Genomic DNA, 23,596 nt, shown 5'->3' with positions numbered 1-23,596 from the left:
TTTGCTTGAAAATCAGAGCAGGAAACCCAGCGTGCACATCCTTTCCCTCCACTGACCCACAGGGAGCTACTTCTGTATTAGCAGAGAGAACCAAACCCCAGGGGCTGGGAAATCAGCAGTTGTCAGTAGGCTGTCCAGAAGCAATGATCACAGACAAAAATAACCTTAGAAGATCTTTCCAAATATAGTCTCTCATTATTGGTGCTGTATCAGTTTCATTTCAAGCTGTACCTTGCAGTCTCTCTGCCTCTCTCATTCCTTTTAAGAGAACACCAACAGATCCTGAGGCCCCAAGGCCTTTCTCTAGAAAGGGGGAGTGGAGAAAACATACTCCAGTGGCATGACCGACAAAAGGATGGATAATTCTTGCTCTCAAATGTTTCCTACCATTGCCTGATGAAACTCAAAGGACACAGCTGTTTCAAGGCACTGCCGTACATACTATAAGACCATTCTACAAGCTCCAAGTTTGGCCATGGTGACATGGGGAAACTACGTGTGGTGCATGGGTTACTGTTGGTAAAACCTCACCCCATGCACCTGGAAGTGTTCAGTCTCACAGGACCAATTTGAGCCAGGCAGAACCAAGCTGTGTCTTACAACCTGATTTAAAGCTTCACTGGGTAGGAGCTTCTGGCATGGAAAAAAAAACCCCAAACCAACAGGGAAAGGGGAGAGGAATAAGAAATTAAAGTTTTTATGGCTTTCATACAGTGTTGGCAAAATCCTGCCATTTGACAAAGGAAGAGATTTACCCAGTGCAGTGTCTGTGGTATCTGCAAAAAAAAGCAGAAGCCATTGTCAGAACTCATCAGTTGACTGCTTGCAGGTGCTAAGTATGTCATAGGTGCAGGGCAAGCCTGGCTAGGGACTGAGATATGGCCATATTTGCTTTTGAGCCACCAAGCTCATGAGACCTGCTAGCCAAAAGATGCCATTTTAAGGGGCCCAATATTACCTTCAAGTAACTGAAGAAAAATCTCAGTGACTTCAGAGGAAGACAAAGTTATAGTGAGGCTGTTTTTTGGATATGAAGGTAAGTTCTTACAATGTGATCCTTGCAGCTCCAGCTACAGTACCTACAGACTGAGCAATCTCCTCCTCTGTGGACAAGGATGAGGACCTGACTGACCCCGAGAAGTGTGATCCATAGCACCAGATCCAGTAAGTGCACTTGCCCTGGAAAATAGCAGGGTGTAAACTATATGGAGAGACATGAAATGTACAGTTATTCAACCTGGAGGGAATCACCCTCAACAAATCACAGTGGCTGCAAGTCTGACTTACCACAGATGATCAGCTTGCAGCTGCAAGTTGTAGGGATCACAAAGCAGACAGATGCTACTTGTTGAGGTGAACCATGACTTGGATGTGATGCTAATATTACCCTTGTATGGGTCACTGTTGGGTGGGGGTTGCTGATGAAAGCACAGTTCATGGCGGAGTTGGTGCCTTGACTCATACTGTGGTTTGTCATTGGGGCGATGAAACAGGAAGCACAATCCTTCCTGGGATCCTCCATCTCGAAGTCAAAACACTTTGCTGAGGACAGAGTAACTACAGGTTGCTTTGTGCTGCACTGTCTATTGAACATGCAAACATGCAAACACAGAGCCAGCACCATCAAGACAAAGAGTCTTCTGATTGAGTACAAATCCAAAGAGCCTGGGTATGACATTTCATGACCTGGGCATTCTTTCCCAACAGGGAAAACTCAGGGAAGAGGAAGAATGAGCAATACACCACATTACTCTCAGCATCTGACCAGCATACCTATCTCAACATGTAAACAAATACAGACTGAAAAGCAAGAGAGGAAGGAATCGGAAATCTCATTTTCCCATTAATCTGCTATGCAACTGTAAGAAAGCAATTAATTTTCTTTCTTTCTTGGTTAGTAAATAAGGTGTCAGGCTTTTGCTCCATAGGGATATATCAATGCCTTCTCTCACTAATGCCATTAAATTGTAAAGTGGTTTTGGATATTTGGCTCCCAAGGCACTTTAGAAATGCATTATTAAATTACACCCAATTATAAACCAAAGCAGGTGATTTTGTAAGGGAAGGGATATTGCTCGGCAGGTGTTGCTCTGAGGCATTAATAGTCTACAGAACGCTCTGGGGGAATCAAGGGGAACGGCATGTGCAATTTTATTTCCAGTGTCCGCTGAAAATCTTTCACTCTTAGCATATATTTAAAGACATTTCTTGAAGTCTTTATTATCTCCTCTTGCATTGGCATGGGGTCCCATTAGGTAAGTCTCCTGGAGAATCTCCTAAATGTAGCACTGTACGGCAAAATTCTCTTATGAGACCTCATTCTCAGGAAACAGCTTATCTCCTCCTTATCCTTCAGTTTTTCTACCATCTCTCAGGTTTGTGCAAAAAAACCTTGTGACTTGCCATTTATAATGAAGAATAGGAAATCAGTTGACATCTGCTTGTGTCCTGCTGTCCTGCTGGAAGACATGTAGGCTGTTACCAAAGGAATGTTCAAGGGAATGCACTGCAAGGTACAACCAGCTTAGCTTTCCTCCATTTACTACTCTTCTATACTCGCCTACATACACAGAAGTTACTGAAATTATTTCAGACTCTAAAATACAGGCCTAGAGAGTACTTCCACACAAAAACATAACTACAGCCACATAACTGGAACTGCGCTTTGTCAACTGCATGTGTAGCTGGAGTAACATACCTATGGTCTAGTTACGTTGATCAAGGAAGGCTGATTGTTAACTACAAATACACAATTTGACACCTGATTACTCATTTTAGTATACTACTTATTCTGTTATTTCAGTGTATTGCCCATTACTCTTAATGGGATTAGAAGACTTGTAGCAGCATGTGGATATGCTTGTGAAGAAATATATGCATAGTCTGGTAATATATATTTATATATAATTTGTTTTGTATTACTGTATTGTTTATTACCACAGGCAAGCAAAAAAAAATCTGGTTTGCATCTCACAGTTCAGAGCAACTGCACTCTGCTTTTCCCCGGACTGGGCAGAAGGATCACTTACCAGTTTGATTTGATGAGCAGGGGCATGTTCAGATTTGTCTGGGAGTATTGCTAATGAGACGTCCTTATTACTGATTAGGGCTGAGCAGGGAGCGACTGAACAAAGGAGAAGGTGTTTACCTGATGGGGTGACCACTGAGTGTTTCATTTAATGTCCTTTTAGGGACTTCTTATAGCTTGTGTCACAGAAAGACTGTCACACAGTCTCCTACATGTGATAGATTTGTTTGTTTTTCATTTATGAAACAAATCCGGGTCAGACTGGAAATACACAACAAGACAAATGACTTGTAATGCCAATCTTCTGTTAGGTCAAGACATGAGAATATCATCCTCCCTGCACATGGATGGCCCCTACTATCTTGAATTTTAATTCAAACAGCATCTGTATGAACTACTGTGCAATGTGCTACACATACACATAGTAAAAGGAAGCCTGGTCCTGAAGAGATTGCCAACAAATGGATAGGACAGGAGGTATTCTTGTGTCTGTTCCCCAGCTGGGGACCTGAGTGCAGGATAGTTTAGTGAACTACCCAAGACCACAAAGGGAGCCTGAGCTTAGTCCACAGGCTTGTGTGTAAGAGTACTCATCTTCCTCCAGTGCTGTCATGAAGTTTTATACCCACGTCTGTCTTTGGAGATGTACCACTGCTCCTGTGAATCCAGATGGTCGGTGTCCCTAGTGTCATTGCAGACAATAACTCAGAAGTATTTCCTTCCTGGGAGCAAGCCCACAACAGTGTACTTATTGCTGTGGACCTTCTCTGCGGCTGTGAACCACATGGCAGTACTGACATAACGTTTCAGGACACCATAATCAGTCATCTTCTACACCTGAACTATGAGCAAGCTGCAGATTAGTGAGTGGTCAGGGGAAATCTAAGAATTAATGAACACATATAAGTATTGGCTTCTTCTGTTTGGGACCCTTCCTCTGTCCTTTTCTGGGGCAAAAATTATTCTGTTCATGTCCTGTATTCCAAAGTCCCTGTGTGTCAAGGAAAGTACTTCTTTCCTTGACTTCTTCTACCCTGAACAATCTGAGGACCAATTTGCCCTGTGTGTGTAATTCCCTCCTGATGAATAAATAAGGCTGTTTAATTTTAAAAAGCACTCTTGGAAGAGATGACAAGTACAAAATATACTGCAAATGTCCCTAACGCCCCAGAAGATCATCTTAATAATAGGAGTCTCTCTAAGGAGCAAGTCAGCCTGTCTCCACTTCACTGTCATAAACACACTTAAAGTAGAAATGGTGTCACCAGACTGCTGAGGGGACAGACACCATTGTGTTAGTGCTTTTACAGGGATTTGTCCAATCAAATAATGGCGCGAAAAACAAGGCAGCATTTGGGGATGTCCAGAGCAATAACTGAGCACCCTAACCATCCACACTGGGCAGAGTGAACAATGCCCCAGCAGTACCTTCCTCATCCCTCAGCTCTTAACCGTGCTGCTCCCCTTCTTGCCTCTGAGCTAGCATGAAGACTTGGGAAACACAGTGATGAGAGGTAGGAAAATCCTTTCTGATTAGGGAGTCTTCCTCCCCTTGAGTGGAAACAACATTCTGGATTGCTCCTGTGGCATTTTTTGGATAGGGGGTGTGTATGATTTGGATCTTTTTCTTTTCCCTGTCTTCTTTGCCCTGCTGCCCCTCCTGCCCCTTGCAAGAAAGAAAAAAAACAACCTTGGCAACTCCAGTATTAATGCAGAAATTGTGTGAAATTTCTGTCAGCAGAGGAATACCTCTTGTCAATACTCTGAGGTGACCGAGATGCTCAAGTTTACTCTATACTGTACCTGCAACTTGCATTTGAATGTTGTAAAGGGCTTCTCTAGAACTATTCTTGAGGATAATCTGGTACAGGTCAGAAATAAATGGCTTGGTGTTGTTGATAAGGACTGGGAATGGTTCTTGTCCTCCTCCTCTTCCCACATCACTGGTGGGGGTGGGGATCCCTGGCCAAGACAAACATGTATTTATAAGGTTCTGCTTCCAGACTTCAGTGGAAACAGAAACAAACCACATCTCTGAGCACAAAAGGGACACCTCTGTCTACAGGAGCCACTTGTACATGATCAGACTGGTAGAAAAATGTTTCAAGGACAACAATTTTAGAGATTTTTTTCAAGCTGTAAACGCTTTGTCCACAGCAAAGTGCACAGAGCTGGCTTGAGAAATGCCACTAAACCTTATGCTACCATTCATTAGTTTGATCATCTTGAAAGCTTGGACAAAACAGCTCATGTGATACAGATAAGCTTGTACAATTTAGATTGAGATAGATTTTTACACTGGGTCTGATTCTGCAAGGTGCTGTACAGCCCCAGCTTATGCAGTAGTCTACGCTTAAAAAAAAAGGAAAGCATATAAGCTGCCCTTTGCCTCTACAGAAATGAGCTAAACATCCATGTTAATAGGAACTATACCTCAGAAAGGACAGTGTTGGGACCTCAAGCATTGTCTTTACAACCTGATCGCTCCCCAAGGTTTAATCAAGAATGATTTCACTTCAGTTAGCATGAGTGGTAGTTGCATGCTCAAAAAATTCTGCTTCTCATGATGCATCAGAGAGCTTCCCCAATGTTTTACAATTTGCTGAACACTGTTGCTCCAGCTGCAGAGGGCTGGATTGTGCAGCTGACAAATTTGCATGCATAGGAGTCCCTCTACCCTTACTGCCACAGGGAGGCTTACAAAGACTAGCCATAAAAGCAGTGAGCAGTTATGCAGGACTTCATGAACCTAAAGCGCTGCATGTGCTTTCTCCAACAATCAGCTTCTTTTAAACCAAAGTGACAGCTCAAGTGATAAAGGCCAAAGGACAACTACAGCCTCCATAGCCCCGCAGCTGCATTTCACCAGATGCCCAAGAAAAGTGTAATTGCAGGATTTCTCCTCTGACAGGACAGAACACACAGCCTCACAAGGAAAGATGTATGAATGCATGCTTCTGTCCCAGCACAAACCACCATGTGGCTCTTCAGCCTCACAGTCAGATTAAACCTATGGGGCGGACAAAAGACAGACAGAGAGAGAAAAATTAAAAAATAAAGAGTGAGAGATTGTATAGAAAGGTAAAGCCATTCTTCAGTCTGTTGAGTCATGTCTGAAGTCTGGATGAAGAAAACTTCAGACTGTTTCAGCAGAAGGCAGTTAACGGTTGCAATGTTGCCTGCTCTTTTCCCAACACCTGTACCACCAGAAGAGAAACATTAGTGTCTCAGCAATCAGCAGCTTAGTGATGAGTACCTGTTCAGGACCACGTGGAACAGGAACATTTAAAAGTAGTTCATGTAAAAAGCGAACAAGAACACAAGAAAAAAAGAAGAGGCATCTTTAATGCCTCATTAGATGATGCTATTGACCACCTTCTGCCACAAGCAGTTTTGTATAATGTCTGTTTCTTAGATGACTTCTCATACTCCTCAGTACAGTACTGCATATTGCCATTCCACACCAGAGAAGTTTTTCTGGAGCATACAGTCTCTCTGGGATTTTTTGGTATTTCTCTATTTGGAGACACGGTAACAAAACCATGCTGCGCAGATGGTTGTGTAGTTCCAAAGTGGAGACCGAGAAAAGAAACGAGCATTTTTTCTGTCAGTCACCTGGCTGTTGCCTTCTGAGACTTCCTCAGTCAAACCTGAATGTCCTTCTACTCTCCAGGAATCAGCACTATACAATATGACTCACGAATCATCCATATTTTCTTGTTGGTATTACTGCTACTGAGTGCATCAGTACCATGCTTTGTTACTTGGGAGTATCTTAGACGTAAAAAATCTGAATTTCCCAATGAATAATTATGCAATCATAAGTTCTAAACAATGAAGATTTAAATACTTTGCTACCTCAAATAGTAAGCTATCTAGGGACTTAATATGATACCTTCATTCTCAAGACATAATTAGTGTCTTTGAAACATGACCTCTGATAATTTTATTTCAGCTTTAGCACACTGACTGTTATTCCCATTCAAACTGGGCACCTGAATGAATTATAATCCTGTCTTAATACCACTGTACTTAGGAAAAAACAGGCATTCCAAACATGATGGCTTATTTACTCTACTATCTACCCTCCTAACCCATACTCAAACTACAGTGGCCATGACAAGAATCACAGAATCTTGCAACAGTGGCCTCTATAATTACATGAGATGTGGTGTAAGAGGTCACATGGTGGAAGAAACAACTGCCATTATACCTGACATACTCATTCAGGGGACAGCTCAGCAAAAAGGATGGCAGCATGATTTTAATTTGGCTCAAGGACTGCACAGCTTGTGCTGCCCTCCATCTCCCCCCAGCACCTCTGAAAACTCTGCAAGAAGAAATGTGCTGTGATGCTAAATGTTCTTTTGTGCAAGATGAATTTGATAACCCTTTACAAAATGAGGTATATGTTAAAACCGAATGAAAGTAACAGCTGATAGACTAAGGTTTCAGCTGGATGGATACTGCAGGTCTTACCTGAGGCAGAATTCCTTCCTGTCACTCCACTGCACCTCCCATACCAGCTTCATTCACAGCTTGGTTTCAGAAGTAGTATTTATCTCTCCTGCAAGCCTCCCACAGCATAAGTGGTACTAGAGATCGAGATCTTAGTGCATTTTGTCCATTTCTTGGTGTCTTTAGCTCACATTTCTAGTATGTATCCTGACAAAGCAAGTCCCTGGCCTGGGTCCTGCCAGGCTAAGGAAAAATCCACCACCTTCAGCGGACTGGAGGCTCTGTGACAACATATGAGCTGTGACACACTGCTGTACCCGCAGGCCTGTGCCTGCACATGTGAATGAAGAGCTGTTCCTGTTTCAAGATGCTGAACCTGCAAGGTTTTAAGGTAAAAGGAGCCTTAATAAACACAGCAAATTCTGTCCAACAAAACAATGCAGTTCCTAACACTGCACATAGACATAGACCCTGTTGCAAGGCTGGCCAATTAAGAAAAATCCTACATAACATTTGACATGGGACCACTGAATTCATCTTGGAAAGGGCACCTTCTATGAGCGCTGACCACTCATTCTCCAGGTGTTTGGGAGAGCTGTCTAGCATTAAAAGTGTGCTTCTGTCTCTTTCTAGCTGACTGGTGAGCTCTGCAGTACATGTCCTATAGCCTGTCTTGTATGGCTTTGAGTGCCTGGTGTATCTGCTTGTTTAATATCTATTTATTATTTATTAATAAATAATTTATATAACATTATTTGTAATGCTATATAATGTTATAAATAATAATCCATTAATAAAGAATGTATTATTTATTAATAAATCCCCCTTACAGTCTCTGTGTGAAGTGGTCAGGTGCTATCTAGACTGCATGGATTAGTGAATTTGTTTGCTGGCTTGCAAGGTCCTGTTAATGTTCTTTTATTTTATTTGCCAAAGATTACAGTATGCCTAATAAATAGCCATTTTTTAAAATATGGAACATACTTTTTGCTCTTTAGTCCACCTTGCAGCAGTCTAGTTAGATCTCCATAATAGGTAAGAAGAGCAAAAGATTGAATATTTTAAAATAGCTGTATGTTTTTAATCAAATGAATAGGGAGTTGTGTGTTCATATCTACCTTTTGCTTTGAAAGCCTCAGCTAAAATGCAACAACATCACCCCACTCCAAACCAAAAATGTCAACCAGTGCAGCAAGCCATGACAAACTTGATGCTAATGGCTTTTATACAGAACACTCACATGATCACATAGGGTCATAAAGAATATGGTGCATATGGACAGTGCATATTCTCCTAAGCCTAATGTGAAATAACACAAGTCTTCAAGTAAGAGAAGAATCATAGCTTCAGGCTGCAAATTGGTTTTGTGTTGTCTTCTGATGTAAATGAACCTGAATGCTTTCCCATCTGAGTAACTATTTAACCTCAAGGCTCTTGTCTACTACATAGAATTCTCTCATTTTTTAGCTATAAAGGCTTTCACATTTGGCCAGGTTTTTTTCTGACCTACACGTGATTACTAAGGCCCACTCCTGTATCTATTACAGGATTCCATCAATAGTTTAAGCTATTTATTGATGGCCTCTGACAGCCTTTTATTTTTTAAATTACTTCAGTTATATGATCATATAGAGTAAGATCTCTTTATAACTGGCACAAAATAAAAGTTTGTCTGTGATTTTGATCAGTCCAGAATTAGGCATAGTTTCTTTGCTACTAAAAATCCAGTATTAAAATTAAAGATTGTAAGCAACTTTCGTGAATTCCACCAGAGTTTTCTCTTCTTTTAAAAGTGTTGATGTGGGACTGATGAAAGGAGCATAGTAACGTGTATGAGAAATTATTTTCTTTGTTATACATTAGGGCCTTTGGCAACCTGTACATGAACATTAAATACTAAAGGTATCCACACCTGAGAGCACATTTATCATGTTGATCTCTGCTGTTTGCATATACTCAATTCCCCCTGGGTGGGAATCTCTTACTGTGTCATTATCTTAATAGTTACACATTTTAAGTGAATAATATCACACTTTCAGCACTTACAATTACATTTATAGCCAACAGCATTAAGGCCTTCCTTAATCTTTAGTTAAGCTGTAAACACAACGCAGTCCATTACATTGAGCCAGGCCAGAATTGCCACATTCCCTCAGACTTCAGTCAGAAATGCAGAGACCTAGTCTTTGCAATTGCAAGCACGTTTAGGAAACTAGACATTACACAGTGAAAAAAGCATACTGAATGGGATCCTTTGCAACGAGGCTGAGGGCATGCTAAGTCCAGCCTGCATGCTTCACAGCTATCGCACAGAACTCATTCTGTATCCTCCAGAAAACCATCCACTTTGAATCTGGTACCTACACACACACATGTTGCAATTACTCAACTGTCTAATCACCCATAGAAGTGCTCTTAAAGGTTTTGGTGTGGTTTTTTTTGTTGTTTTTGTTTTTGTTTTTTTTGATTTTTTTTCTTTCAGACGGAGATAAACCAAGAAGAAATTTCAGGTAGCCCCTTAACTAGGTCTAACTTTTGCTTCTCCAATGGTCTGTTCCATTTCATATCTGTCTCCTTAAGGAAGAGAAGGAATTTTGATGCATATAGTAAGAGGAAAAAATGCATCATTTGCTTTCCACTAGGTTATGGTCTATAGCCTGGTATAACCATATATGATGGGGAAAAATATCTTCACGCCTTGCTCCAATGACCTCAGTGGGATTTCTCACAATGTAACAAACTCAATAGAGTGGCCAAGCCTTCCACAACCTAGCCTTCAAGCAAGGTTAAACCTCCATTTGGTCTTGAAAAAAAAACAACTAAGGAATTGAATAATTTGGCTTAAGAGGTGCTTCCACTATTTACCATGAGTAATGTTGATGCCTTAAGGAAGATATTTTTGGACAGTCTGATCAATTGTAACTTAATTATAATAATATGAAAGTCCAACATTTTGAATGAGACAGAGGAAAGAATCCAAGAAAGAACCAAAATATTAACAGAAAGGGAAAAGCAAAAGTCTTGTTAGTCAGATGCTGCTGCTGATAGGAACACTCCCATGTGTTACACAAGCTGTGCGAAGCATGGATCATATGGTTGCGATCTGATGGATACAACAAAATCAGTCACTTGTTTAATTCCGTTCTGGCCTAAGTCAGGGAAAAGCAGTCAAAATTATGTAGGGAGAAATGTAAAATATAGATGCTTGAAATTAGGCACTGAAAACCATACATGTGACTTTCAGAGGTGCTGAGTGTTCTGCCCTCTTGTTCATGAGTATCAAGCCATTTCTATCTGAGGGCCGAAAATCTCACTTTGAACAGCAGATGTCAAAATGTGTATCTTGCTCGATATCATGATGAAATTTTCCTTGATTAATCAATACTTTGCTTTGCATCCAAAGCTTATCTAACTTTCCTTCTGCCTGCCTAAAGCAGATAATAATCTTAGTCTGACCTTGGACTGGCTCCTTGGTGACTGGGACACAAAGATTGCTGCCCTTCTACCTTTTTTCTATGGTCTAAGCTCACACTGGGGAACCTCCATCCTGGGCCAGGCAGTTCCAGGTGATGGTGACAGCTTCTTCTTTCCTGACATCTACAATGTGAGGCTGAAACACCTGTCTCAGAACCTCTGCATAGAAGAAAATCAAATTAGCACAGTACAATCAGAATCTATTGACTCCAGATTGTGTGTGTGTGCATAAATATATATGCACGTATGTATAGCAAGAAATCAAGGAGGGTAATTTGCATGTTTAGGTTTATTCACGGCCACAACCGCTTTCTAAAGATTCTGATACACTCTGGTCTTGGGGAAAGGGGACTGCAAATCCTGTCTCATTGTGGATCCAAGTTCATAAAGGAAGCATAGGAACAATAGGTACCCAAACTATAACTTCCAGAAGATAGTTCAGCAGTGTTTTCTAACCAAGCTAGTTTTCAGCTGATGTATTTCTTTTATTGGCTGCAAAACAAAATGTTTTTAAGCATTCCCTTTTAAATTATTTTCTCTCCTCCCCCACAATATTTTCCAGAGAAAGCCACTTTTCATTTCTGCCGTATCCCACTAAGCTTACGTAACTGATGCTAGAGCAGTGTGTTAGTCCTCTCTTGTGGACAGTCCATGTCAAGGGGTTTCTGAGTCCTCAACACTTGGAGTGAAAGGATCTGGGTATTTGTTTGATCCTGGTTATTAGCCTAAGCACAAAGCAGCTTCTAAGCTCTGTCCCTGGAATTAGTCCCCTAAAGCACAGGGGATAGTGTCCTTTTGGGGACTGGCAAGGAAGGAAACAACAAAAACGATGGGAAGTGGGACTGTGAAACCACACTAAAACCAGCTGGCTAATAGGTTCTTCAGCAAAAATTTCTTCTGTTTGGGCTTGATGAGGCCCTCAGAGTTGACAGCATGTATTTTGAATTAGTAGGCTTTCCCTTCCTCCACCTTCTCCATAGCAAATTTGGTTTAGTTGCTCTACACCACCCCGATTTTCATCCAGGATTTTTTCTCCAGTCATCTTCCTCTCTACAAAGTGAGTCACCTGCTCTCCTCCATGGCCTTTATGTGCTTTTCATCTCATTTTGCATTTTCTCCATGTGTTGCAGGAACTCTGCTTTCCCCTACAGGAATTTTGGTTTGTCTGCAGTGTGAGCAGCTGACCAGATTGACCTGAAGGACTATTATTTAGAGGGCCATATCCTCTCACAGTGTAAATCAGTGCAGATTACAGCAAAACTGAACTGACTTGAATAATTTGATTTGATAACTCAGTGTCTACCCCACTGCAAGACTTTTATAGAAAAAGTCTGAATTACAGTGTCTGTAACCGAACATATCTACCAGTGATTGTCCCGTTATAAAATGATTAATTTAGGACCTACCAATGAAGTTGAGGCAAAGGTTGTCGGAAGCTGAGCCACAGTGAGTTTTCGGATTCAGCCTAATGGCTCCACCGTCTTCTCTCCCACAGGTTTTGACTGTGAGCTATGTAGTCCCTGGCTTTCTCAATGAAGCAAGAGATCTTCCTCTGTCACCTCAACGCCATCTTTGAACCATGTGACTTTGGGCATCAGTTTTGCCTTGAGAGGCACCCTGATGGCTTGCTGTATGCTTAGTCTTCACAGAAACACTGTGTGCAGCAGAAAGCTCGAGGACAAATTCTTCAATAACAGGAGAATCTGGAAAGAATAGAAGGCATTTAAAGGCTGCAGCTGCAAATATAGCTTGACATCTTTTCTGTGCCTGTGAGTTCCCAGAAAACGTGGTCCAGAGCTGGGCTCTTCATACACTCCTTCAAGTTTTTACTATAAGAAATCTGTATTTTGTGAAAGTCTCCAGGGACACCCAAATCTTCAGCGTGTTTTGATTCATTTAATTTAGTTTTGTTTCTTATACACAGAGCTGGCTGATCTTCTTTTGTTGTTCAGCTCAGCAGAAAAAGAGGGACCTTGGGGAAATAGGAATCCCCAAAGCTCCTCACTTCCCTAGGGTCTGGAGATTTGATTCCAGGCAGTTTCAAAGTTTTGCAGTACACAAGAAGCAGCTCTTTGTGCTGTTCTTCCCTAAGGTCACACTGGGATATATATCTATCACCACAATAAAGAATCAAAAAGTTACTTACTGCTTGTAAAGAAAATGCTCCCTCATTTATTACAGAGTAATATGGGGAAATGATAAGGAAGGCCTGCACACAGTAAAGAAAAATAGCCAGGTTCCTAAACATATTAGGTGTTTTTACTTTTATTCTCGTTGCACAATGTGTATGTTTATAAATTACAATCTTCTGCTGGAAGTCAGAATAAAGACATTCAAAAATAGTTCTGAGTGCAGGCAAATCAGCCCTCCCTATACCAAAGCTTTGCTATGGATATGTTTTTACCGCAAGGCAGGTATAATAAATATTCAGTGCTGCAGACACAGCATCCGTACTGCCATGTTTGTCCCCGTTCTGGGCAGAGGTATGAGAAAGAGGCTGTTTTTCAGGCAGCAGACAAGTCTGAGAGTCCATCTGGCGCCATCTGGCTGCCAAGAGCTGAGTAATAAACATATTTATGTATTTCTATATATAATTCCAGAAAAGGTGTTTTTCTCATTGCCGATGACAACAACATTTGAAGTAAAGTCTCAGGCCAAAATTCTTGATCACTGATTTATAAACACAGAAACCTAGGCTTAGTCACTTAAAATCAATCCATATGACTGCTCAATTTTCTCCCCTTTGGGAACAAAGAAGCAAAAAGAGGAGTTTTTGCTTGTGTATGTAGATAAGCCTGTAAAATGGTACAAGCCCAGGTAAGGAGACCTGGGGAAGCACTGACTCTGCAAGTGTTTGTGCACGTCTGGTAGACAGCTTTAAAGAGATGGGGCGGCTGCCTCCAATGGCAGCTGTTGCTCCACTCTCTGCCCCTTGGCCCTGAACATCTACCTCCCTTCACGTTCCTCTCCCATTCTGTCCACAATGAGTCTGTGTATGGCTCTCTGCTTCACTATCCAGATCTTGTTCATGTCCATAATATGACAAGAAGACTGAGGCAGGAAACTACTCACAGTGCCACAAACACTATCTCCAACCCTGTCCCTGAATCATCTGATCACCATTTTCTGCTCTAAGATAACTATAAACGGTCAGGATCTCTAGTTCCTACTCTGGCAGAATGCTCTGTGATCTATAGACAAAACAAATTCAGTGTTAGGTAGACACAGTGATCTGCGCATCTGCCTACAGGAGCCACATGGCATGTAACGCAGGGTGCACATTAGCATGCAAAGGATACATTTACTGATTACTCTGAAAATCAGAGATTGGGAGAGGGAAAAGGGTGGGTGGTGAGAAGTTAGCCTTGTAGGAAAGAACGCAAGTCTACAGGCTGAGAAAATGGGTTAGCAAATGTGAAAGACTGTTTACAGGAGACTGCGAAGGAAAATTTTGAAAAAGCCAAAGATCCAAAGTCAAAACTTAGTAAGACTGACACTGTAGTAGATTGGGCAAGATGAGATCTATTCCCGCCTGATGGGTCCGTCTGTTTGTCCTTAGTCAGAAGCCCTTTACTAATATCAGGCCAAGGTACACAGTAGCTGTTTGAAGAAAACCTCCCACTAGGGTTTTGCAGCCTTTCATTATGCTGATGATACCATGAGCATTTTACCTCTTTGCCATCCTTGAGCCATATTCCTTCCACCTTCACATCATTTAGGACAACGCAGAGAAGGCCCCTGCCCGCACTGTCCCTCCAGGCCACCTTGGCCATGGCCCACCAAGGTTATTTGCATACCAGGCCCGGTAGCCATCCTCCAGGAGCCAGGGTTTCCTTGCCCCCTGCCAACCACACTCAACCCTGGCCACAGAGTCCTCTTCAGACTGCACACCCAGAAAGCCCAGGGCTAGGAAACTGCTCCCTTCTGGCCTGTTTTGGGAAAACAAAATGAGAAATACATGGCCAAAATGCACCTAATGGAGAGACCTCCACCCAAGTCTGTACACCAGGACAGGGTTTGCAGGGCATCATCAGACAAAGAAAACTCAGGACAATTATTAATAGACCAGCCTCACAGAGACAGAGACACACACCTGGACACAGAGACAGGTAGGCACTAGGGCAGATCAATCTTCCATGTGAGAAAATCTGCCTGACTTCAGAGCTGAGATTCTTTTGGCCCCTGAAGCTTCCTTCATACCATCCTACCAACTGAACATTCAGTTGTTCCTGAACCTGTGAAGGATATACTAGTATCACTCTACTCTCCTTCCATGGTTTTAAAATGCTGCACTTTTAATGGAAGCCACCTAGGCATAGTTCAAAGCTGGTCCATATCTAATAGAAGTAATCTGAAATACTAATAGCCAATAGATCCACACCCTAACTCTGAAATTCTTCTCAGCCTATGCTGAGAGCATGAAGGTGAGCTTTCCAACTTTTCCTCCTGCACTTAACAGTCTTCTGTCTTTCTGTAAAGATCATAGAAGTAAGTTTACAGCATCAATAATGCTACTGCAAAACTAATTAACAAAACAAATGTGATATTAAATATTTTCCAGCCTCATTTTGTGCTGCTGGTCCTCAGCAGACTGCAGGGAAACATCCCATGGGTCACTTTATAGAATCACAGGATAAGAATTCGTTAGGACAACCCTGAATAAAATAAAAAAATGGTACACTTTACTAGGCTGTTTTGGGTGACATGTGGAATGACTTAAATGGAATATTTACTGCTTTATGCTTCTACTGCTTTACATGGCAAAGGGAAGCCCTTAATTATTACCTTCATGCTACCAAGAGGGGGCACAGATTAACAGCTTATTCCATGTTAAAGCATAGACTGCAGAGCAACGTCATTGCACATCAGTTTCTTAGCTGCCACAGCAAAGCAGCACTGCTCCTCTGCAGAATTCAGTGAAGAACAGTGTAGAGACTACCATTCCTCCTCTTCTCGGCTCATTTACACTTACCTTCCACTCTTACACTGGCACTACTGTACTGCTCATTTGGGTCACTGTCTTGCATAGCCTACAATTGCTGTGCAATTTCCTGAGTCGCTCAGCTCAGCAGCATTAATAATAAGCTCTTCTCTCTTGCTTTCATGCTTCATGGTGTACTTAGGAGACCTCTGAATCACTTGTCCATTCTTTATCCCCTTCAGGGTGAGATCTTTGTAAGTCAGCACACACTCCAGGCAGGCTTTTCCCTTCTTTTTCACTTGGGTGTTATTGAGATTGCTGACAAACTGAACTGGAACCCCTGGGAAAGTGGAAGGGTTTTGGCAAGAAAAAGGGCACATACCAGCAAGCACCTTATATATCCCTTATAAATAGAAAAAAGTGGCTTTGTCTTTGCAGGGTATAGCGCAGGCTCCTGCTCAAGAGAGAATTCAGGCTTGAGACTTCCAGTGTGAAAAGTAGGTCTTGATGCTCCTCTGCTTGCCCATCCACAGACTAGCTTTATGAGACCGCAGATTTCAGTCTTTTGAGCTCACGCGCTGAGGTTTTGTATTTTAGGTTTACGGATTTTGCAGCTCAACTCACTGCCCAAAGATGCTTACTTTTCATTACTTATGATCAATGAAGAGCGGAGTGTTCTGCACTAGAACTTCAATCTCAACACTGAGTTCTTTAAAGTAACTGGGCTGAACTGCCTTAGTTTTCACAGTGTGGGCCAATCCATCATCAGATGTGAAAATTTCATACTTATCATCCCACTTCAACTCTTTCCCTTTGAACTTCTAGATGAAGATTTGCACTTTCTTTGGTGGGTGGGTTTCAAACACTGCTGTCTGTCATTTAGTCACTTTCAGAGGTTTCAGTTCTGTGAGGAGTTGGGGGTCCACCTGTTAAAATACCCAAAAGACAAACATGCATTCTGTTATTTTTAGTTCCTGATCTCAGATTCCCTACACTAGATAGCAAGATGTTAGTGACGTAATTTTGATTTCTTTCTTGAGTGGCAGCAGGAAGATTAATTCATTCCTTCAACTTCGGTGGAAATTAAGCTAACTACAGTTCATAATGTTCTATAAAAGTTGCACGTAATCCTATAAAGCTGATTACCAACAGACTCACTGCTTTTCTGTTCAGTTCTTCTGTTTTAGCTGGTTTTTTGTTTGCTTATTTGTTTTTGTTTGGTTTGGTTTGGTTTTTTTCTCTCTCTTTTACCACAGGTCATTGTGAAGTAAATGGTTGCAGGCAACTGGAGATGACATCTACAAGCACACCTGGAATCATTTGGCAGCTGAAGGACTGACATGTTCCTGCATTATCTATCCAGACTGCTGCAGTACCTGGCACAGGATTGCTATTTGGCTCAGTAAGTTAATCTACCACACTACCAAATAGCCTGTGCCCAAGTCCTGCTAAGGGCTTTATCAGAAAGACAAATATTATACTTAAAAATTGTATTTATGGCAAAGCTTATCTTTAAGAGATGGTCCTATTGTTATAAAAAGGTAAAGCAGGTGGGCAGCATCACTTTCACTTAGCACTGAATTAAAGCAACTTTGCTGTATATAACGTGTTTGGCACAGCAGGCACATGTTTGGCTGCTTGTAGGAAGCACATGCAGACAAAAAAAGATCATTCTCATTATGCCCAGGCCCAGCCACTCACTCCTAAGTCTTATAACATTCATTGAGCAAAGTTTGCTTCCACTAAAAGGACAGTGCCAAGGTGCATTTTATCATTCGCCTCTTTTCCACTAAAACTGGTCCAAATTCAGTAGTGACTCACACTCTTGCCACGCTGACGTCAGTGGAGAATTTAGCTTATTATGTGTAATAACTAGGCTTCAAACTGAAATCTGCTGTCTCATGAAAGGTGTTTTTACATGGGCGCTCTGGTATTTGTGAGCTGGCTTATGACTTGTACAATCTTGGATTTCTGTTTGAGCCTAAGGACACTAGTGAATCACCAATGTTGCAAAGACATATAGGAAGAGAAAGTAGGTCACAGTTTGGCCCACCAGTGTTGACCCTCAAATGTTTGTCTACAGATGCTGACATTGTACACAGAACCTCATGTATCTGAGAACAAAGATTACCTATAACTCCCAGCACAACAGAAGAGAGTTCCTTGTCAGACACAAGAGGACTGTAGGTGCCTAGGTCTTTCCCATTCACATTGGTGATGCACAGCATACATTTCATACCATATACTTCACATCATATTTTCTTAGTGAATACAGGGAACACAAATGTTCTTCCCCATAATAAGCACAATGTTTGCACCTTTGGCAACATGTTATTTTTGTGCAGTGGACACAGAGGGCAAGACACACAGTGCTCAGTTTAAAGTCAGCAGGGAGTAGATCTTTTCATCCTGCTTCACCCCACTCTACTTGCAGCAAATCTGCCATGCAGACTCTCAATTTTGCCTAACTTCAAAATTTTTCCAAGCTTAGTTGTTAGTAACTGGTCTAGTCACTATTCAAGTCAGATGTCTAGAGCTTACCTTCAGCCATGATCAAGGATACCATGTAGATGCCATCAGTGAGAGTATTGGACACCACACGCTTGTAGTTATCCGTATCATTTCATGACAAACATTCAGATTGGAAAGAAAAGAAAACATAGAGAAAGCAATAAGCGGAAGTTCCACATAGGTTGGGGCAGTGAGGAGTGGATATGATAAATGTATTAGTGAATTCCTCTTTTTATTTGTGTTTAAAACAGTATTTTTAAAGCCACTAACAGAACTGACCTGTTGAAAATCCAGGATCTTTGAGGGCAGAAATTTTGAGGCCAAATCAAATGGTCCCTCCTCCCTGAAGATCCCTCACAGCCTTTCCAAAGCTCCAGAAACAGACAGAGGTCTTCCCACTGACAGTGATGTATTTGGATCAGGTCCATTCTGGGCCTAAGGCAGCAAAATGAAGCCATGTCTTCTGAGATACATCCTTTTTTTCTGATGCTCTGCACTGAAAGTATCACCCCTGAACTGCATAAGCAATACAGAAACTAGAGGAGTGTGAATGGAAGCTCTTGGACTTAACTCTTCAGTGGTGTAGGAAAATAAAGAGTTTGACCCACCCTGGATGTCAGACTTGTAAACAAAAGACTGTCTGATAAAAGAGGTGGATTAGAGCAGACTAAGAACAAGGAGAATGGAGAGAAAGGGACACAGCAAGGGAAGCAAGGAAAAGAACAGAGGAGGGCAGAACTTCTGCAGCCATGGGACATCACAAATTAAACAGGGATGAACTGGGACGTGTGTTTCAAATATTATGGATTAAGATTTAGCACTGGTTTTGCCTGAGTGGCACACAAGAGGTATTAGGGCCTCATTATGCTGAACACAAAATTGAGTAACAAAAACAATGGTGCCTGCTCTGATGCTCTTTTTCTGTTGATTTGAAAAACTGCCCTATAAACACACAATGGTATTTCACACAGCAGTATTACAGTAGGCCAGCTGCAAACAGGCATGTTTTTATTGCTGCTGAGGAATTCTATAGTGCTTAAGTTTTTCATTTTTACTGTAGGAATAATTTAAAAAAATGAGCTAAAGTAAAGAAAAAAGTATGTTAGCTTAGCACACACCTCTTAAAAATACCACCCAAAACATTCTGGATCCTTTTTCTATTGGTACCCACTCTCTCTTTTTCATGTTACATCAGGCTCTGGTTTACTTGAAATTTTGTCTCCTACAACTCATGAAGAAACACTGGAATTAATGAATGAATTGATGAGTGAAATGGAATAGGAGCCTGTTACCTACTTTGTCTGTTTGGGTTTATTTTAAATGTGTGGTTTCTTTTACTGTCTGCTTTATGGAGATGATCAGATTAACCTTGCTTTACTTTACTTACCGTACTTATTACAATTTTACATCCATCACAGATACCACTCTGGGAATTAAATTTGCTCATTAGCAGTGCTCTGCACACTGACAGGGATGATTTGTGATTTTTTTGGTGATATATAATAAAGACTCATATGATCTTTCTGTCACTTTAGACAGTCACAGATCTGCCATATAGGAGACATTATACGTGATGGAAAGGCTTATTTACTTATGCATTAAAGTTTACATTCTTCCAGGCCCAGCCAAATCATTCGATCATGAGTTTTGCATAAACAAGAACTGCTGTACTTAAATCCATCCGTAAGGACAGGTTTCCAGCAGCTGGAATGAACAGCAGCAGCTTTCCCACTGATTTTGACTGATCCATGAGAACTCTAAAAACAGTGAGGGTGGGTATAGGGAACTGCAGTTTACACCTGTGTTTGTTTACCACTCTTCCAGTTGTAGAGGATGATGGACCATGAACAATGAACATGGGACATCTCCAACTAGATCAGGTTGCTCAGAGCCCCGTCCAGCCTGGCCTTGAATGTCTCAAGGGATGGGGCATCTACCACCTTCCAGTGTTTCACCACCACCTCATTGTAAAAAATTTCTTCCTCATGTCTAACCTGAATCTCCCCTCCTTTAGTTTAAAACCATTACACCCTGTCCTGTCATAACATGCACTTCTAAAAACTCTGTCCCCATGTTTCTTATGTCCCCTTTTAAGTACTGAAAGGCTGCAACTAGGTCTCTCTGGAGCTTTCTCTTCTCCAGGCTGAACAACTCCAACCCTCTCAGCCTGTCCTCACAGGAGAGATGTTCCATCCCTCTGATTATCTTGGTGGCCTCCTCTTGACCCTCCTCAACAGGTCCATGTCTTTCCTGTACTGAGGGCTCGAGAGCTGGATGCAGAACTCCCAGTGGGGTCTAACCAGAGCAGAGGGGCAGAATCACCTCCCTCGACCTGCTGGCCACACTACTTTTGATGTAGCCCAAGATACGATTGGCCTTCTGGTTTGCAAACACATATTGCCAGCTCAGGTCCAGTCTCTCATCCATCAGTACCCCCAAGTCCTTCTCCACAGGGCTGGTCTCAATCCCTTCATTCCCCAGCCTGTACTGATAACAGAGGTTGCCCTGATCCAGGTGCAGGACCTTGCATTTGGTCTTGTTGAACTTCATGATATTCACATGGGCCCACTTCTTGAGCTTGTTCAGGTCCCTCTGGATGGCATCCCATCCATCAACAGAAATTATTGTTACTCACCCTTGAGTGTTGTCACTGGGTATGGCTTTTCCACAAATTCAGGAATGCTTTCTCCAGCAAGATCTCAAAAGAGCATGTCACCATATTAAAAGACTCCAATTTGGCAGAAGACTTCCTAGAAAGAACTTATTCGTTTGGGGAAAAAATATGTTAATCAAGCAGAACAAAGAGGTACTGTTTGAAGAATTTATTTACCAGGTGTAGGAAAGGGTGGACACTATAAGCAACCCTGAAACAAAGTTACAACGAGAATCGCCCCAGTCAGTTCCAACTCTTGATAGAGGAAGGTCTGTGCACCAGAAGAGTGACTGCTGGTCAATTCCTTGCTTCTTCACAGTCTCTCTGCAGGATTTCATGCAAATAACTTGTACTCTCTGTATCTGTTTTTTTCATCTACAGAATGGGAAAACTAGGCTGCCTTGCTGCACAGGGGTGCTGCAAGGTGCTTTGATGTTAGATGTCATTCAAGAATGGTATCAAAACTGGACAAATCAAAAGGCCCGTTACGACTCAATCTATTCTGCACAAGCTCTACTAAGTTCCTGAGTGCTGCTCACGTCCTATGTTTATATGAATGCCCATAGTTTAAGACAAATCCTCCACCCCCACATCATTCAGAACAAGTTTTACACAGAAAGGCAATACCTTCTTTTGGTCCCACTTACACTTAGTTATAAAAAAAGACAGTTTTAGATGCCCAGAACAGAAATGTCACTTACCTTCAACACTTTGCTGGCTTGAGACACATGTTGCTTTTGGGAATGGAAGATTTCAATGGACCAATGTGTCTCAGTCTCAGTTTGCACATACACAACTTCTGGTGTCATAGTGGTAGTTTCGTTCCTGGCAGGGCTCTAGGGGCTGCAAGCTCTGGAAGGGAGCATTAACAAACACACTTTCCTGACATGTGTAAGGATAAGTGTGGCTTCCCTGGACTCCCTTGTCCAACTAGCTGCCATCTAGCCCTTGCTTTTAGCAAGTCACTATGCATCAAGACAGTAAAGGTGAAAAAAGCTTGTAGAATATCCCAGAAGTCTGTTTTTATCACTTTATGAATCCACATATATATATATAGGCAAAATTTTAAACTGCTCATTTCAGGAGGCTCCAAAGAGCTGCCTTTTTCCATGACAATGAACCCATCTAGTTTGTTTTTACAATAACTTGTTCTTCAGGTAAAACAGGGTAATTATTTTTTTCCAGCCAGACTGACCAGTCCGTGCAAATGTCTCACTGGAATGGAGACATTTTTCTGTGGTTAATAGCAAGAGGTCTCTGTTTTACACAAGGAAAATAACCAGAAACTCCACTACCAGCTTGGATTATTCCAGTTTATTGATTTAGACTATTTAAGTGCACTTCTCCTTACTCAAAGACCTCCCCAGCTCTCCTAAACGTATCACATATAGTGGGATGTGTGAATGCTACAGGGGCCAGTGCACACCCTGCCTTCAGTAGATGTGGCTGGGAACTGTGTCATTGTCCTCACTGCAGTGCTGAGACAGAACCTGTAAGGAGGTTGCTTTAAGCCAAGGTAATGAAACCAAAACAAAAAACCTTCTTCCAGTGGGGACTCTGGTGCCTATACTTACGCCAATACTGGTCCCAGTATGAAAGGCAGTTTGGAGAAAAGGGAGTATTCAGTTCTAGTCTTTGAGGGATGAGTACTCGTCATCTAGAAATTGTAGCTACCCAGTTTTAAAAAGTGTTCCTTGGCAAGATAGATACCGTAAGGAATGGTAGTCTCTGAAACAGTTCTGTGCTGCTGAGGGATCTTGGGGCAGAAGGAAATCAACTCAAAACACAAGCCCTTCTGATATCTGGGGGCACAGATGAAAAAGCTGTAATTATGCATGGCAACATAGAAGATACAGTCCACAGAGAAGACAATATTAAGACCATATGACCTTGAGACTTTGTTTTGTTACCAGCAGAAATTCTATCTATGCCAGAAGTGCTGTTCTGGGCATCCTCCCAAGGAGATTCTTTTCCTTACCAGAATATATATATCCTGGTCTCCTTGCTGAGCTGCCCTTTGTCTCAAGGCTGCCTGTATGAGAGACAAATGTCCTCTGTCTCCTTATGCACAAAAGACAAGTGAAGAGTCTCTATCCTAGACTATATACCTACATATACCCTCTAAAATTACACACGGATATCAGGCATCTCAAGACTCTATTATTTCCTTCCTTTTCTGCTCAGAAATTTTCTCAGAGAGACACATTTTTTAAAGTCTTTCCTACAAACCAAGAAGCCAGGAGGAAGAAATCACTCTTGCTTTTGCCTGATGTGCCCAAAGATTCCATCCCCCTTACTACCCTATCTCACTGTCCTGTTCTCACCCTTTCACTCTTGCATACCAACAGCCATTAGTGTTGGTGATGGAAATGATTCAGGCTGGTTTTGAAGAGATGAGAAATGTTATTCTATAATCCCCAACACTCCAGAAATGAGCATATTTTTCCCTAAATCATTATGCAGCAAATTCACACTTGTAGCATCAAGTGCTAAAATGAGATGGCATACATCATTCTGCTTTACTCACCTGCTCCACTGCACAGCTCTCTGC

At 41.8% G+C, this 23,596-nt stretch overlaps 1 protein-coding gene across 1 annotated transcript; it reads right to left on the bottom strand.

The window, feature by feature from the left end:
• Positions 1-3,637: 3,637 nt before the first annotated feature.
• Positions 3,638-21,854, bottom strand: IGSF22 (immunoglobulin superfamily member 22; the record flags this gene model as incomplete). The annotated part of the gene is given in 15 exon segments (XM_080345278.1): positions 3,638-3,733; positions 3,737-3,859; positions 4,832-4,990; positions 5,960-6,038; positions 7,533-7,573; positions 7,577-7,589; positions 7,591-7,673; positions 7,677-7,767; positions 11,017-11,119; positions 12,495-12,585; positions 12,587-12,663; positions 13,415-13,517; positions 15,995-16,221; positions 16,585-16,702; positions 21,747-21,854. Coding segments are annotated over 15 exon segments (1,512 nt in total).
• Positions 21,855-23,596: the final 1,742 nt, after the last annotated feature.

This window comes from Nesoenas mayeri (assembly GCF_963082525.1).
Source record: "Nesoenas mayeri genome assembly, chromosome: 5".
Taxonomy (NCBI): domain Eukaryota; kingdom Metazoa; phylum Chordata; class Aves; order Columbiformes; family Columbidae; genus Nesoenas; species Nesoenas mayeri.
This window is presented reverse-complemented; position numbering and strand designations above follow the sequence as displayed.